The 15866-nt window shown below is 35.3% G+C and overlaps 1 protein-coding gene across 3 annotated transcripts in view; it reads left to right on the top strand.

Annotated features, from left to right (window-relative positions):
* Positions 1-4936: 4936 nt before the first annotated feature.
* The window catches only part of ZNF652 (zinc finger protein 652), a 34333-nt gene continuing 23403 nt past the window's right edge, over positions 4937-15866 (top strand). For all 3 annotated transcript variants that reach the window (XR_012475906.1, XR_012475905.1, XM_074224219.1), the window contains exons 1-4: positions 4937-5925; positions 8491-8638; positions 10053-10168; positions 10784-10928. Coding sequence is in view for 1 of the 3 variants with exons in the window: in XM_074224219.1 (XP_074080320.1) it covers positions 5023-5925; positions 8491-8638; positions 10053-10168; positions 10784-10928 (1312 nt within the window). In the remaining 2 variants the exon portion in view is untranslated. The remainder of the gene's footprint in view (positions 5926-8490; positions 8639-10052; positions 10169-10783; positions 10929-15866) is intronic.

Below are 15866 nucleotides of genomic sequence, written 5' to 3'. Positions count from 1 at the left end.
GATAACTCAGACTCATCATATCCAAAAGACATTTCATCTTTATTCTTCATACTTAGCCTTTTCCACTGTTCCCATATTTTTATGAGAGGCACCCCCATTCTTCTAATGGTCCTGATTCATAGCTTTGGCTTTATTCTTGACTCCTTCCTCTGCTTCATCTGACTTGTCCAACCAGAATCTAATCTTCTTGTGAGTTTCATAGTTTCATTAAATCTTTTAGAAATGCTTAATAAATGTTGCTAATTGATTTTTGGAGCTAGTAAATGTCACAGCTGGGAACCTAGACTCCTGATTTCAGAAGTTCAGGGTCCTTTGCATATTTCTCTTTGACATTTGAAAATTTAGGAAACATAAATTTAGTAATCAGTTACTAGGCAAATGTATAATTGGTTCAGAAAAAGCCTGAGATTAGTCAGATATTAATCTTTTCAACCACTTATTATTAATATATTTTCTATTCCTTATAATCAATTTGGTGCTTTGTAAACTTAAGATATCTAACAAACTTCACTTCCCCTAGCAACTGCAGTTGCAATTTGGGGAATGGCAGGTAGATGTAATTAATTGCTTTAAAAAAAAATTATATAGGGGTGGCTAGGTGGCATAGTGGCTAAAGCACCAGCCCTGGAGTCAGGAGTACCTGGGTTCAAATCTGGTCTCAGACACATAATAATTACCTAGCTGTGTGGCCTTGGGCAAGCCACTTAACCCTGTTTGCCTTGCAAAAAAACTAAAAAAACCCATTTATATAACACCTTTATTTTCTCTTCCTCTCCTCTTCCTCCCCTCTTCCCCATTGAGAAAGAAAAAGAGACCCTTTACAAATATGCATAATTAAAACAAAACAAACTCATATTGGCAATGTTCAAATTTTCTATGTCTCATTCTGTGTCTTTTAGTCTGTTGCTCTCCATCAGGAGGTGGTAGAATTCTTCATCATCCCTCCTTTGGAATCATAGTTGGTCGTTGCATTCATATCATTACTACTGTGCCCCCTGGAGGTCACAAAAACAGAAAAAGGAGCCATATCCACAAAAATATTTATAGCAGCTATTTTTATTATAGCAAGAAGTGAAAAGCTAAGATGCTGCCCTTCAATTGGGGAATGGCTTAAAAAATTATGGTATATAAATACTGGAGAGTATTATGCTGGCATAAGAAATGACAAAAGAGAAAGCCTTAGAGCAACCCATCAAGACTGATGCTGAGTCGAGTCAGCAACCAGAAAAACAATTATACAATGACAACATTGTAAAGATGAAAAATATTGAAAGACTCAATGACTAACCACGATTCCATAGATGATAAAGCAATCTCACTTTCTGAAAAGGAAGTATGATAAATTCAAGATACAGAATGACACCTATATTTTTGAACATGACCATTGGGAGATTTGTTTAATCAAATTTATTTTGCATATTTGTTAAAAGGTTTTTGTTTTATGGGGTTTTTTTTCTTTTTTAGTGAGATGGGGAGGGAGAAGGAAAAGAAAATATATTGTCAAGTGAAATTTTTTTAATTTTGAAAAAAGCTACAGCTTGATCAAACACTTTTGTATACTGTTTAACCATTTTTTGCTTCTTGAAAAATTGAACCATTTGTATGTATATACCTATGCATGTATCTATATGTATTATGTATGTGTAGATATGTATTTATATTTATTACATTCTGAGAGCAATACAAAAAAAGTTAATACTTTTAGTAACTTTTAGTTGTTTCATATGTATTTGTTTTGTTTGACCAAATAGACTGTAAGTGCTTTGATGATGGATATTGTTTTCTAATGTTGTACGCTGCCAAAAACACCTATAATTTCTTAGTTCATTTTAGTTTTGAAAGCTACAGGTAATTTGAATTTTTATGTCTTGAAAAATAATTTAAAATGGACAGAAATCTATGGATATGCCTAACATCAATGCAATGTATTCTGATTTTCAATTTATTTATTGGGTTTGTATAGCCTCTGTCTTCTGAAAAATTTCAGCATATATTTTTCTGGAAGTATTACCTGTTATGAAGTCTGCACCAGAAGTAGCAGTGAGAAAGCTTCAAAGCTGGGCCATACCTCAATAAAATAGTATTAATGTTCTTCTGATTTAATTCATAAGAAAGGAATAACTAAACTAATTCAAATAATATTGTCAATGTAATTATATGTATGTGAGTGTATGTGTATATGTGTGTGTATATGTAAACATATAAATATATATGCCTGATAAGACTGTTTTTTAAATAGTTTAAAATGCCAATTATGGAGTTTCTTTAGTGTAATTTAAAGAGTACATAGTTATCAGCATATGAATTTAATTCATTTGTCAGTTGGGTTGAAGAACTGCTTAAATGAGTCATAATGATGTTTGGCAAAATGCCAGTGAGGGATTTGTTGGTGTCATCAAGGGAAGTTTGATTCTTTTTCATCTCTTGAGTTTTATTTTTCTAGGAATCATATCTACCTGATCATTATCTGTTTCTTGAATTTAAATCTCCATTTATCTCATCACCTGAAAACTCAGCTAGTGTGCTATGTAAGGGACAGTTAGGTAGCATAGTGGATAGAGCACTGGACTTGGAATCAGGATGACTCGTCTTTATGGGTTCAAATGTGACTTCAGATACTAGCTAAATGACTCTAGCAGGGCAATTTGTTTACTGTTTCCCTCAGTTCCTCATCTGTAAGATGGATTAGAGAAGGAAATGGCAAACCTCTCCAGTATTTTTGCAAAGAAAACCCTTAAAAGGGGTCATGATGAGTCAGACATGACTGAACAACAAAAAATGATATGCAGCTTATATAGGTTTAAAATCATTGGTCATGGGGTGGCTAGGTGGCGCAATGCTAGAGCACCAGCCCTGGAGTCAGGAGTACCTGAGTTCAGATCCGGCCTCAGACACTTAATAATTACCTAGCTGTGTGGCCTTGGGCAAGCCACTTAACCCCATTGCCTTGAAAAAAACTTAAAAAAAAATCACAAGTCAGAAAGAATGCTTCTTGAAATTTTGAAATTATCTCAATCACTGAATCTATTAATATGTACACTTAGGTTGTAGATTGCTAAAGAATAAAAGTGGTATCTTTTGAGTGGCCTATAATTATTCCATATTAAAACCATACATTCCTTCTTTTATGACTAAACTATTCTTTCTGTGTTATCTGAGTCAACCTTGTTTCAAGTTTATACTGATAAACAGTTGAAATATCTCAGAAATTCCAATATTTTAGAAAATAAATCAAGTCCAAAACAGAAGCAGTATTGGTGGGTATAGAGTGGACTAGGAGTCAAGTAAACCTGGTTCAATACCAATTCTGGTGCTTAATAATTTTATGTTACTGAATAAATCACATAATCACTCAGCTGCAGGTCCCTTAACTATAAAATAAGCAAGCAAGCATTATTATGTTTTCTAAGTGACCAGCACTTACCCTGGGAATACAAATAAAAGAGAATATAATACCTGCCCTCAGAGAGTTTACATTGTAATGGGAGAAAGATAACACAAAAAAAGGGACTGTTTGGGGTTGGAGGAATTGGGAAGGGACCTAAATGGGAAGTTTGTGGTGACTTGTAGAGTCTGAAGCACAACCAGGAGGGGAATAAAGCATGGCCAGCTTTCTCTTCTCCCCAAAATGGAAACACCCCTTTCTCTTCCCCTATCCCCCCAAGGAACTCATCAATAGGAGAAAGGGACCTGGCATGACAGAGAGCTGATACAGGAAGGTTTCAGATGTTGAGGGAAGTTCCAGAGTAAGAAGGAAGACTGAGTCATGGTAGCAAAGTTCAGGATAGTCAAAAACATAGCAAGAGAAGAGACATAACACCTCTCTTACAGGGTTGGGGTGACATTACATGGAATAATATATAAGATGTTTTAAAGCAGTACATAAATGGATACTTTTTTATAGTCACAAAAAAATGGAGCAGGTCACAAAAGATTGAGAACCATCAACTGAGGAAACAAACAGTAATCCATACTGAGTATACAATTGATTTTATGTCTGTGCATGTATTGTATGCAGTTTTAGTATGGTGAGGGCAATAGTTTTTGTCCATCTTCCTTGTTTCTAGTTTTAAAAGCCACAAATATAATATAGCCTGCACTAATATAAAATTGTGACAATACAGTAAAATTGATTAACCATGTAGCTTGGTTTTTGTTTGGAAAAATATCACCAGAACCCTAAGTCTCTTGCCTAGTAATGACTGGCCTTCTATAAGTACTTGGTGCAATGAAAATTACTGGGGGGCGGGGGGGAGGGGGTGGCGTAGTGGTGTAGTGGATAAAGCACCGGCCTTGGAGTCAGGAGTACCTGGGTTCAAATCCGGTCTCAGACACTTAATAATTACCTAGCTGTGTGTCCTTGGGCAAGCCACTTAAACCCATTTGCCTTGCAAAAAAAAAAAAACCTAAACAAAAAAAAAGAAAATTACTGGGGGGAAAAACTGTTTTGGAGCTCTCGATTCTTATATGCCGAGTAGATGTTACATAACTATGTTAACAACTCCTCAAGTTCAGGAATTTGTTACAATAGGGTCAGAAGCATTATGGTGCATATAATAAACACTCAATAAAAATCTGTTGAATGTGTATGTAGTGTAGTAAAAGTTCCTTTTCTTACTAGCAAGTTACTCCTTCTGGAATGGTGCATATGCTATAGGATCAAGTAATCTTAAGGTAACATTTGTTGGATAAATTCAGTGCATATTTTAAGTAGGAAGTAGTGCCGTTTGATATTTTTCCTTCTCTCTGTCTTCTTTGTAGATAAGATGCTTCGGGTCATTTGCAGTACTCTTCAAAAGAAAAACTCTAGTGCTCTACTCTTGCCATACTACCAAACTTCTTTGATTTTGTTTTGGTGCTGAAACACTGGAAGAATTGCATGTAGGCTCCAAGAGGAGGATCTATCCCTTTTTATTTTTATCATTCTATGTGAATGGAACGGGTTCTGTGTCTTATTGCCCACCCTGTTTTAAAGCTGCTTTACCACCTTCTAAATTGCTTAATGAATCGGGCCCTTTGCCAATGAGCCACACAACCAACTCTTGCCAAGAGCTGGTTGAAAACTGTGCCGTGCATGTAGCAGGGATGGCACAAGAAGATAGCCATCGTGGTCAAGTGCCATCCACATTTTATCATGGTGCCAACCAAGAGCTTGACCTGTCCACCAAAGTGTACAAAAGAGAGTCAGGAAGCCCTTATTCTGTTTTAGTGGACACCAAAATAAGCAAACCACATCTCCATGAAACAGAAGAACAACCTTTTTTCAGGGAAACCAGATCAGTGGCTGAAGTTCGTGCTGTTAAAGAAGACCAGGAGAACTCTGATGACATGGAAGAAGAAGAGGAAGAAGTAACTTATAAAAGGGAACAGATTATAGTAGAGGTAAACCTTAACAACCAAACATTAAATGTATCTAAAGGGGAGAAGGGTGTTTCCTCTCAATCCAAAGAAACTCCGGTTCTTAAAACCAGCAGTGAGGAGGAAGAGGAAGAAAGTGAGGAAGAAGAGGCCACTGATGATAGTAATGACTATGAAGAGAATGAACGGCAAAAGAAAAAGGAGAAGAGAGTAGAGAAAGTCAGTGTTGCACAAAGGAGAACAAGGAGAGCTGCATCAGTTGCCGCAGCTACCACTTCCCCTACACCCAGAACAACTAGAGGCCGTAGAAAAAGTGTAGAACCTCCTAAGCGAAAGAAGAGGGCTGCAAAGGAGCCAAAGGCACCAGTGCAAAAAGCTAAGTGTGAAGAGAAAGAGACTTTGACTTGTGAGAAATGTCCCAGGGTGTTTAATACACGCTGGTACCTGGAGAAGCACATGAATGTCACTCATAGGCGCATGCAGATCTGTGACAAATGTGGCAAGAAATTTGTCCTGGAAAGTGAGCTGTCCCTACATCAGCAAACAGACTGTGAAAAAAACATCCAGGTAGGTTTGGTTAACAAGAAAGAAATCTTAAAGTACTGCTTAATTCTCCAGACTTTTCTGATTCATGTTCAAGAAAATAAAGAGTAGAGACTAGAGTAAGTTTCAACAATTGTGTATTTTAATCTTTCAGCACACTGGGGTCTCATATTTTAGAGTCAAAATTTTAAATAAAAGCAAATTCCAAAATTTGGAAGAGTGGGAAGAAGGCTACATTGTTAAGAATACTCTAATATTTAGTTGGCCATCTTTTCAGTCAGGTTCAGTGTCTTATAATGTTTAACACATGTAGTTTAGGGGTCTTAAAGGTTAGATGTCATAGGGAGTTGTTAGGTAAAGGGAAAGAAAGAGGGGAAGGTTTTTTTTCTCTGCCAGAGTGCCAAATTTGAATACAGCAGAGAGAATAACATCCTTAAAGACTTCAAATAGGTACAAATAAAAACAGATTTTTAGGAATGATCTTTCTTTCACCAGTGAAGAACCAAGAAGAATAAATTTGAAAGCTAAGCCCAAGAGAATAGCTAAAGGCTGAGTTGTCTGAAAAATATGTAGTAGTCTTCTTATATGAAGTTTCAGCACATAAGATAATGGAACTATACATGGCACAGGTTAGTGAAGCTAATAGACTATTATAGTGGGATTGAGAAGTGTTCTGATTAATGACATTGGATTCCTTTATGTGTATACATGAGTACAAAATTAATGAATATTAACTGAAAACTAAACCTGCTTCAAAGATTACTCCTTTTTTGGAATATGCAAAATGAAAATATTTTAATGCTTTTGAAAGAGTTAACTTATTTTCCTAGAAAGCTTCTGATATCAATTGCTGATAGATATAACTTTCTGTCTTCAGCCCCTTCTCTTGACCTCCAACAGTTGAAATCTTTGCTCTATTTTTGTAATTTAAAAAGTTTGTAAAATCTTTTCTCTTTATATCACTTTCATTTATGAATATAGTCCCATTCCAATTCAGTCATCCACCCCTTATAACAATGGATAAAAAAAAAATCTACTTTTCTTTTTAAGAGATAAAACCAGACCAAAGGGAATTATAGCACAATGCTGCGCCCTAGGGGTAAAATTGGAATCCTGTAAACTTTGGTTTCTGATGAATATTGAAAATTATCATGATCTTCATAAGTATCCTTCATTCTTCTGATTTAATATTAAACTTCAGGAAAGTATAGTTTATAAGCAAATACCAAAGAAATTCTTTTTAAAAAATAATTGTCAACTTGCTAAATGTTAATTATGCATACAAACTTGTTCATAGATCTTGCTGACTTAGATAACAAAATCTGTTAGAAAACCAGAATCTTGTTGTACCTTATTAGCACCTATAGAAACTTAGTGTTTCTGGTGATATGAGAAATGGCAAAAATCTAATTAACTTTCATGTAGACTAGTATACTCTTTTCTACATAAGTCTGTTGGGAAAGTTGAAGCTTTTCTTAGAGCAATATATTGGCATCTATAGATGTTTCTTATCAATATTGCCTAGGCTTGTTTTTGATGAGAGTTGATATTCTTGGATTCTTTAGTTCAGGTGTTAGCATGATAATTCTGTTATGTATCCTGTATCTTAATGATTCCCAAGAACTTTCTGGACTTGATCTCTTTTTCCAAGAAGCATTTTGTTCAGTTAATGGTTCCTACTCACTGAATTTAATGGTAACTCAAATGCCAAGAGACAAGCCAGTACGAGGATAGTACTATAACATGAGAGATCTGAAATTTATATTGGAAAAAGGGCTTTGTAGTTTACAGTGATGAGGCTGTTCCAAAGCTATGTCAAAAGGAAGCATGTAGTCTGATGAAAAAGGACTATGCAGTGAGTTTTAAAGTCTCTTTTTTTTATGGAATGAAACAGGGACATTGTTATTCAGTAAGCATTTTGTGGGTTTTTGTTCCCCCCCACAATATATTTATTGTTCTAAGTATATTTTCCTTAAACTATTATTAAAGTTAGTTTGATTCCCCCTTAGCATATACAGCTGGGCTTGTAAAGAAAGTGACACAAAAGTATGTTGAAAGACCAGAAAAGTCTAGTTGTTCTGGATAGTGGACAGTTTGCATATCAAGGATTTGGAGTTCCTTCCACAAGAGCTAGCTGTCTCTACCACTAATAAGACACTAGCTAGACAATAGATGGCTTGATGTAAGGGTAGCTTTTCATTTCTTCTTTCCTTAATTTTTGTTGCTGTTGTTGAGTTGTTTCAGTTTTTGTCCAACTCTTCTGGAGAAGGAAATGGCAAACCATTCCAGTATCTTTGCCAATAAAACCCCCAAATAAGGATCCCAGAGAGTTTCCTTAGTTTTAGTGTAGTTTAATATATCTCCCAAAATATATCTGAATGAGGCTTAATAAATAGAAAATATATAGAGCATTTGGTGATTGGGAGAAATTTAATTAGGATCTGAACTCCATCAGGAATTGGGTTTCTCTGGATTTGTGGCTTTTGCCACAAATGAAGTAAAAACTCATTTGTTCCTTCTGCCAGCAGGCAAATGCAGCTTCTTATGAGCTGTAAATTAAGTTTCTTTCTGTTTATCCCACTCACATAGTGCGTTTCCTGTAACAAATCATTCAAGAAGCTCTGGTCCCTTCATGAACATATCAAGATTGTCCATGGATATGCAGAAAAGAAATTTTCCTGTGAGATTTGTGAGAAGAAGTTCTACACCATGGCTCATGTGCGGAAGCACATGGTTGGTGAGTTCTTCCTGCTGCTACTTCTGTCCTCTTTAATCCTCTTATGCTTGTAATTTTCCTTGTTTACAAGACTTTTCATTCTGCCCACCATGGACCAAGATTGGGAGAGCTACCTTATCTCAATCATCCTTGACTTAATGAATCTAAACGAAAAAAGTTTCAAGTCCTATAAACATCAAACAATAGTTCTTTTTAAAAAAGATTTCTTGATTTCTTTTGGTTTTATATCACCTTCATTTTCAAATATGAAAAAGTGAGAAGGAAAAGAAGCAGCAAAATTAACCAAGACATCACATGAGTCAGATGGTATACGCACTGCTCACATCAATAGTTGCCCACTTCTCTAACAGATCGAGAAAAGGTACATTTTCTCATCTCTTCTTTGGAACCAAGCTTGGTCATAATTGCAGGGTTTCCTTTCTTTTTGCTATTGTTCTTTTCACTCATATTGTTGTACTCGTTGTGACATTGTTTTCCTTGTTCTACTTTCTTCACTTTATATCAATTCATATATAAGTCTTATTAGTCTATAAATATTTTTAGTAGAAAAATGGGTCTTTTCTTTCTATCTTTGACCTCATCACTGCTCTGAGACCTTTGGGTTAAAGGTGTGGATGTTTTAGTGACTTTCTTAGCATATTCCAAATTGCTTTCTAGAAGGGTTAGACCACCTTATAGTTCCACCAGCAATTTATTAATGTTGTCTGACTTTCCTCAAGCCCTTCTAACTTTAACTGTTTGGATCTTTTGTCATCTTTGCCAATTTGCTTACTGTGAGGTGAAACATCAAAGTTGTTGTGATTTGCATTTTTCTTATTATTAGTGATTGAGAGCAATCTTTCATGTGGTTGTTAATTTTCTTCTTTTGAGAACTATTTGTATCCTTTGACCACTATCTATTGAGGAATAATTCAATCTTAACATATTTGTATTAGATCCCTATGTATCTTGGGCATAAATTCCTTACCATAAAATATTTGACATGAATATTTCCCAGTCAGTAGCTTAGCTTCTAATCCTAGTGGCAATGATTTTTGTTACTGTAGAGGTTTTTCAATTTCACGTAATTGAAATGATCTAGTTTGTCTTTTTATCTGATTGCTTCTCTCCCTTGTGCATATGAATTCTTGCCCTAGCCATAGTTGTGAGGGTATCAGATGTGGTTCTCTTCTAATTTTTCTGTGGTGTAACCTTCAATATTTAGCTTACCAAGCAGCACTTCTTTTATAATATGATTCTTCCACTCCCTTATCTCGCCTTTTAAATATCATTTGGTCTCCTACTCAGGATGTTATCATTAATGACTAAAAAAATAAATTAAAAAATAGGGATATTGTTTGTAGGACATATTTTTTTCTATATGATGTTTTGGGTAAACTTAATATTCTGAGTATAAATGCATTCTGTTTTGCAGCACATACAAAGGACATGCCATTTACATGTGAAACCTGTGGAAAGTCATTCAAACGCAGTATGTCACTCAAAGTGCATTCCCTGCAGCATTCTGGAGAGAAACCCTTCAGATGTGAGGTGAGGAAATTGCCACTATGTTGAAAATGGGTAGAAAGGAGTGGGTTTTGAGATATTTGGCATTGTTTCTTAGGAAAAAGATACATACATACATACATACATACATACAGACAGACAGACAGACATGTACACCTCAGTTCAAAACTATGTTCTATAACATCTTTAGAAATATACCCTTGGCAATATGTTTAAACACTATTTGAATAGACTGTATGTCTTGGTGGGGTGTGTGTTGTCTATATGACTTAAAATTTTATTTTTGAAACACTACTAACATGCCCTATTATCTTGGATGAGGTCTATATTTAGAAAATAATGCCATTGCCATTTTTATTTTTTTATGACAAGTTATGTTTTTTCCTTCAGCCATAGAGCTTGGGTCAACATAGTAAACTGACATTATTAGGAATTTGTCCTTCATTCATTAGTAATTCACATTCACACACAAAGCAAAATAGCTGATATTCCCATTGTGAGTTGAACATAGCTCAGTCTCAGAGAAAATGTTAGGATGTGCTGAGATGGACAAGCTTTTGTTATATACCACTGCTGAAGTAGAATTACTACACCATCAGCCAATATGATTGAAGATTCTCTCTGCTATGTCTAATACAGAACTGTGATGAAAGGTTTCAATACAAGTACCAACTTCGTTCCCACATGAGCATCCACATTGGACACAAACAGTTCATGTGTCAATGGTGTGGCAAGGACTTCAACATGAAACAGTACTTCGATGAGCACATGAAAACACACACTGGTAAGGACTTCTTGGGAAAGGTACAAATACCTCGTACTTATGTAATATATGATATAGGGGCGGGTACCTGCTTAATTCTAAATCAAAAGCATATAGCATACAGATACATCATATAGATGTAACTGTTAAACAAAAGTGTTATAAAAATATTGATTTGTAAATCACAATATTAGTATATCATTATTCATTTAAAAGAATTATTTGATTTATTGAAGTGGTCCCACCAAAGTTTTGTTAAATGATTAACTTATAGTTTAGAATGATAAGATTTATCAAAATTAGGTTTATATATAACTTTGCAGAAACATATCTGTTAAATAAAATGGGGTATGGTTATATTGTTTGTTTTTAGTTTTTGTAAGGCAATGGGATTAAGTGGCTTGCCCAAGGCCACACAGCTAGGTAATTATTAAGTGTCTGTGGCCGGATTTGAACTCAGGTACTCCTGTCTCCAGGGCCGGTGCTCTATCCACTGTGCCCCCTATATTGTTTTTTAAAATCAAATTTGTGTGTTTATAAAAGGCATGAATTCCTCAAAACAAAAATCATCAGATTAACAAACACATAAAGCCTATTATTTTGTTTTAATTTTTATTTGTCCTTTGGAAATGGGCCCTCTTTAGCCCATACTAGTTTTTGAAATTAAATCCAGTTGTCACATTTTAGATTATTTAATATAATAATAGCTCCAGACATTTTAGATTATTTAATATAATGATAGCTCCAGAACTTTAAATTATTTTAAGGGACCTCTCCTCTTTTTAGGCAAATGAATATCTATATGGAAGAGAGGGAGGAAAAAAGGGAGGGAAGAGATGAGCTAACTTAGCTTGATTTCTGAATTTAACAGAGATAGTAAGAGAAATAGTTCCTCTTGTGGTATGCTTTTGTGGTTATAATTAATGTATATTTAAACTTATTAAACCTTGGCTTCTATTGGCTTATTTAAGTTTATTAAAGACTTTTGGACAGCTTGTAGTATTATGAGAAGATTCTGTCAAAATTTAATTAAAATGGTGGCAGAACTATGAACAGTGGTTAACTAGCCAAATAACATTTCAGAAAGTAGAAGATACTTTAAACCCTTTTTAATCTGAGTAGCTGAATCTAACAAATGATTTACCCCATGTTCATTTTAGAGCCTTTTGATCTTTTCCCCCATCTCCATCCTTCCTTTTCCCCCCCTTTCCTTCCCTCCCTTCCTTCTATCTTTTCACCCCTGGTATAAACCATTTACAATAGATGATTTCCTTTTCCCTCAGTTTCCAGAGATAATTGGTTTGTTTTGGGGTTTTTTTTGTGTGTTTGTTTTTTAGGTTTTTGCTAGGCAATGGGGTTAAGTGGCTTGCCCAAGGCCACACAGCTAGGTAATTATTAAGTGTCTGAGGCCAGATTTGAGCTCAGGTACTCCTGACTCCAGGCCTGGTGCTCTATCCACTGCACCACCTAGCCACCCTGTTTTGGGTTTTTTTTGGAAAACAATGAGGTTAAGTGACTTGCCTATGGTCACACAGCTAAGTAAGTATTAAGTATCTGAGACCATATTTGAACTCAAGTCCTCTTAACTCCAAGGCCTGTGCTCTATCCACTGCGCCACCTAGCTGCCCCTCAGGGATAATTCTGTAACATAAATCAATCAGCAAGCATTAAGTGCTGTACTGTGTTCAAGATGCTTAAGATACAGAAACAAAAATAAAATATTCCCTTTCATAGAGATTATATTCCACCAGGAGAGACAACATGTACACATATATTTACAAAGTTTTGAGGGGTAAGACACAAACAACTGGGATCATGAAAATTTTCATGTAGGTGATGGTATGTAAGCTAAGTTTTGAAAAAACTGAATTCTAAGAAATATAAGTGAGGAGAGGAAGGAGTACATTTCAGACTTGGTCCAAAGACATGCTTACTGGAAATGGTATATTTTGTGAAGAATAGCATGTAGGCCAGTTTGACTGGACCATAGAAAATATGAAAGGAAGTAATGTGCAATAAGACTAGAAAGAAAAGTTGAGACCAGGTTAGGAGGAGCTTTGAAGACCAGAGAAGGAATAATAGGGGGTTAATGAAGCTTATTGGGTAGAGTAACATTGGTCAGATCTTGCCTGTAGAAAAAAATGATCTCTCAATTACCCATTCCCTAGTGTTTTGCCACCACAGCTATCAACTTCTTCACTGTGCCTGAAATCAGAACAAACCTAAATTCAGATCTAGCCTCAGACACCAGCAGGGTGATTCTAGGCAGGTCACGTAACCCTGTTTGCTGTAGCTTCCTTATATGTAAAATAAGCAGGAGAAGGAAATAGCAAATCACTCCAGAATCAGAAAAAATGTCAGTCATGACTGAAGACAACTAAACAATAGAAAAAGAGGAAAAAATAAGATATCAACTAAAAGGAAGGAGAGAAATTGAATAATACAGAGGCAGTGGGAGGTTTGTTTTTAAGATTTTTTTCAAAATTGGGATGAGCTGCATATTTGAAGTGTTGGAAAAGGAAAGAAGATAATGGGGAGGAAATAGATGTGAAAATAAAATTCCCTTCTAGTATAAAATGAGAGCAACAGGAGTTAGCTGTGTAAAAAGAGGTTTTTCTTTTGAGGTTGGAGAAAAAGCTGAAAACAGGATGAATCTAGAGAATGTGCTGAGTTGAGCATGTTACACAGGCCTGAACATTATATGGTGTGAATAAATATAAGTGAAATGAATAAGATTTTCTAAAAATGTAGCTTGAGGGAGATAAAGTATTATTACCCAGATTGGATACTTAAGTAGAGACAGAAAGACAGACTAAAGTAACCATTGTGAGAAGTTCCTTGAAGAATCAGCCAGTAATGAATAAAACAAGTGCTAAATATTGACAAGGGATTAGTTCAAATCTGATTTATAGATTAGCAGAAGATTATCTTCCCAGTTTTGTATCTTTCTCTAACCTAACTCTATAGCTTGGAAATTCAGAGTAGAGAAAGGGATATAGTGAGATTGATTGAGTTTTGATCATTAGCATAGTAGAAGATCCCAAGGATAAGAGCCTATTGATCTTGCATTGATTGCTGCAAAGGGCAGCACTGTATTGATTTAAAAATCATTGATTGACTATTTTATGAAAAGTCATTGCAGCCATGGAACCAGGTTGGGTCAGAAGGCTACTGTAGTTAGATGTATATAAAAAAAAAAACTAAAGGAAGAGGCACTTAAGTGACACAGTGGATAGAGCACTAGCCTTGGAGGAACTGAGTTCAAATTGGACCTAAGATACTTGACACTTATTAGATGTATGACCCTGGGCAAGTCAAATAAAGTCCCATTTTCTTATAACAATAGCAACAACCAAAAACACAAAGCTTAATGGACTTGGTGAAGGAGGAAGATTTGAGTGACTGACAGCTTTATTTCTTTTATGGTGAGGGTCAGGAGGTAAAAGAAAAGGTGTGAGAAATAGTTCTGAGTAAAACAAGTTTGACCATAATGAAATAATTATACAAGGCACAGGAAAGGGAGGAGTTAATAATCAAGAGGACTGATTGCAGAGGTGAAACTATGTATGATTGAATTGGATAGATAGTTAAGAAAGTAGGAATGAAAGATTATGTCCCGAATAGCAGATATAGAGAGCAAGAATGAAATAAGCAATTAAATGAGAGAAGGGAGACACATCAGAACAGTAGGGACTTTATATCATCCAATCTAATCATATAATCTCATTTTACAGATGAGATAACTAGGCAGTTAGATGGCACAGTGGATGGATTACTGACCCCAGAGGTAGACTGTGATCCTGGACAAGTCACTTTAACCTCTGTCTTAGTTTCCTTATCTATAAAATGGAGTAATAATAATAATACCTATCAGGAGCGGCTAGGTGGCATAGTGGATAAAGCACCGGCCTTGGAGTCAGGAGTACCTGGGTTCAAATCCAGTCTCAGACACTTAACTGGGCAAGCCACTTTACCCCATTTGCCTTGCAAAAATCTAAAAAAAAAAAAAATACTTATCTCCTGGAATTGTAGTTATGATCAAATGTGATAATGAGTATTCTTTTCAAACTTTCAAAACTCAAACATATAAATTATTATTGATTAATGATTAATATCATCTTCAAACCTCACAGAGTTAATTGACTTGTCTAAGATCATATAGGATCATATAGGGAATAAAGGTAGAAATAAAATTCATTTGAAACGCAGATCTTTGGGTATTTTATATGAATTTATTTATTTTCCCACTTCATGCAAAAATAGTTTTTAACATTCATTTTTTATAAGATTTTGAGTTCCAAATTTTTCTCCCTTCTTCTCTTCCCTCCCCTCTTCCCTTGACTTCAAGTAATCTGAGATAAGTTATGCATGTGTAACCAAGTTAAGCATTTTCCCATATTAGTCATATTGTGAAACAAGAATCAGAACAAAAGGAGGAAAAAACCCACAAAGCATAAAACACATTTTAAAAATGGAACATAGTATGCTTTGGTCTGCATTCAGACTACATAGTTCTTTCTCTGGATGTAGATGATATTTTCCATTACAAGTCCTTTAGAATAGTATGATCATTGTACAGCTAAGGAGAGCTAAGTCCATCGTAGTTGATTATCACATAGTATTGCTGTTAACATGCATAATGTTGTCCTGGTTCTGCTCACTTCATTCAGCATCAGTTCATGTAAGCTTTTCCATGCTTTTCTGAACCTCAGATACTCATCATTTTTACATCACATTCATATACCGCAATTTGTTCAGCCATTCCTCAATTGATGAGCATCCCCTTAGTTTCCAGTTCTTTGCCCCTACAAAAAGAATTGCTATAAATAATTTTTGTACATGTGAATCTTTCCCCCTTTGTTGTGCTCTCTTTGGGTTACAGACCTAATAATGATATTGCTGGATCAGTAGGTGTGCACAGTTTTATTGCCCTTGGGGCATAGTTCCAAATCGCTCTAC

This window comes from Macrotis lagotis, chromosome 2 (genome assembly GCF_037893015.1).
Source record: "Macrotis lagotis isolate mMagLag1 chromosome 2, bilby.v1.9.chrom.fasta, whole genome shotgun sequence".
In the NCBI taxonomy this organism is placed as follows: domain Eukaryota; kingdom Metazoa; phylum Chordata; class Mammalia; order Peramelemorphia; family Peramelidae; genus Macrotis; species Macrotis lagotis.
Note: the sequence above shows the minus strand (reverse complement) of the source record. Positions and strands in the feature narration are given on the sequence as shown.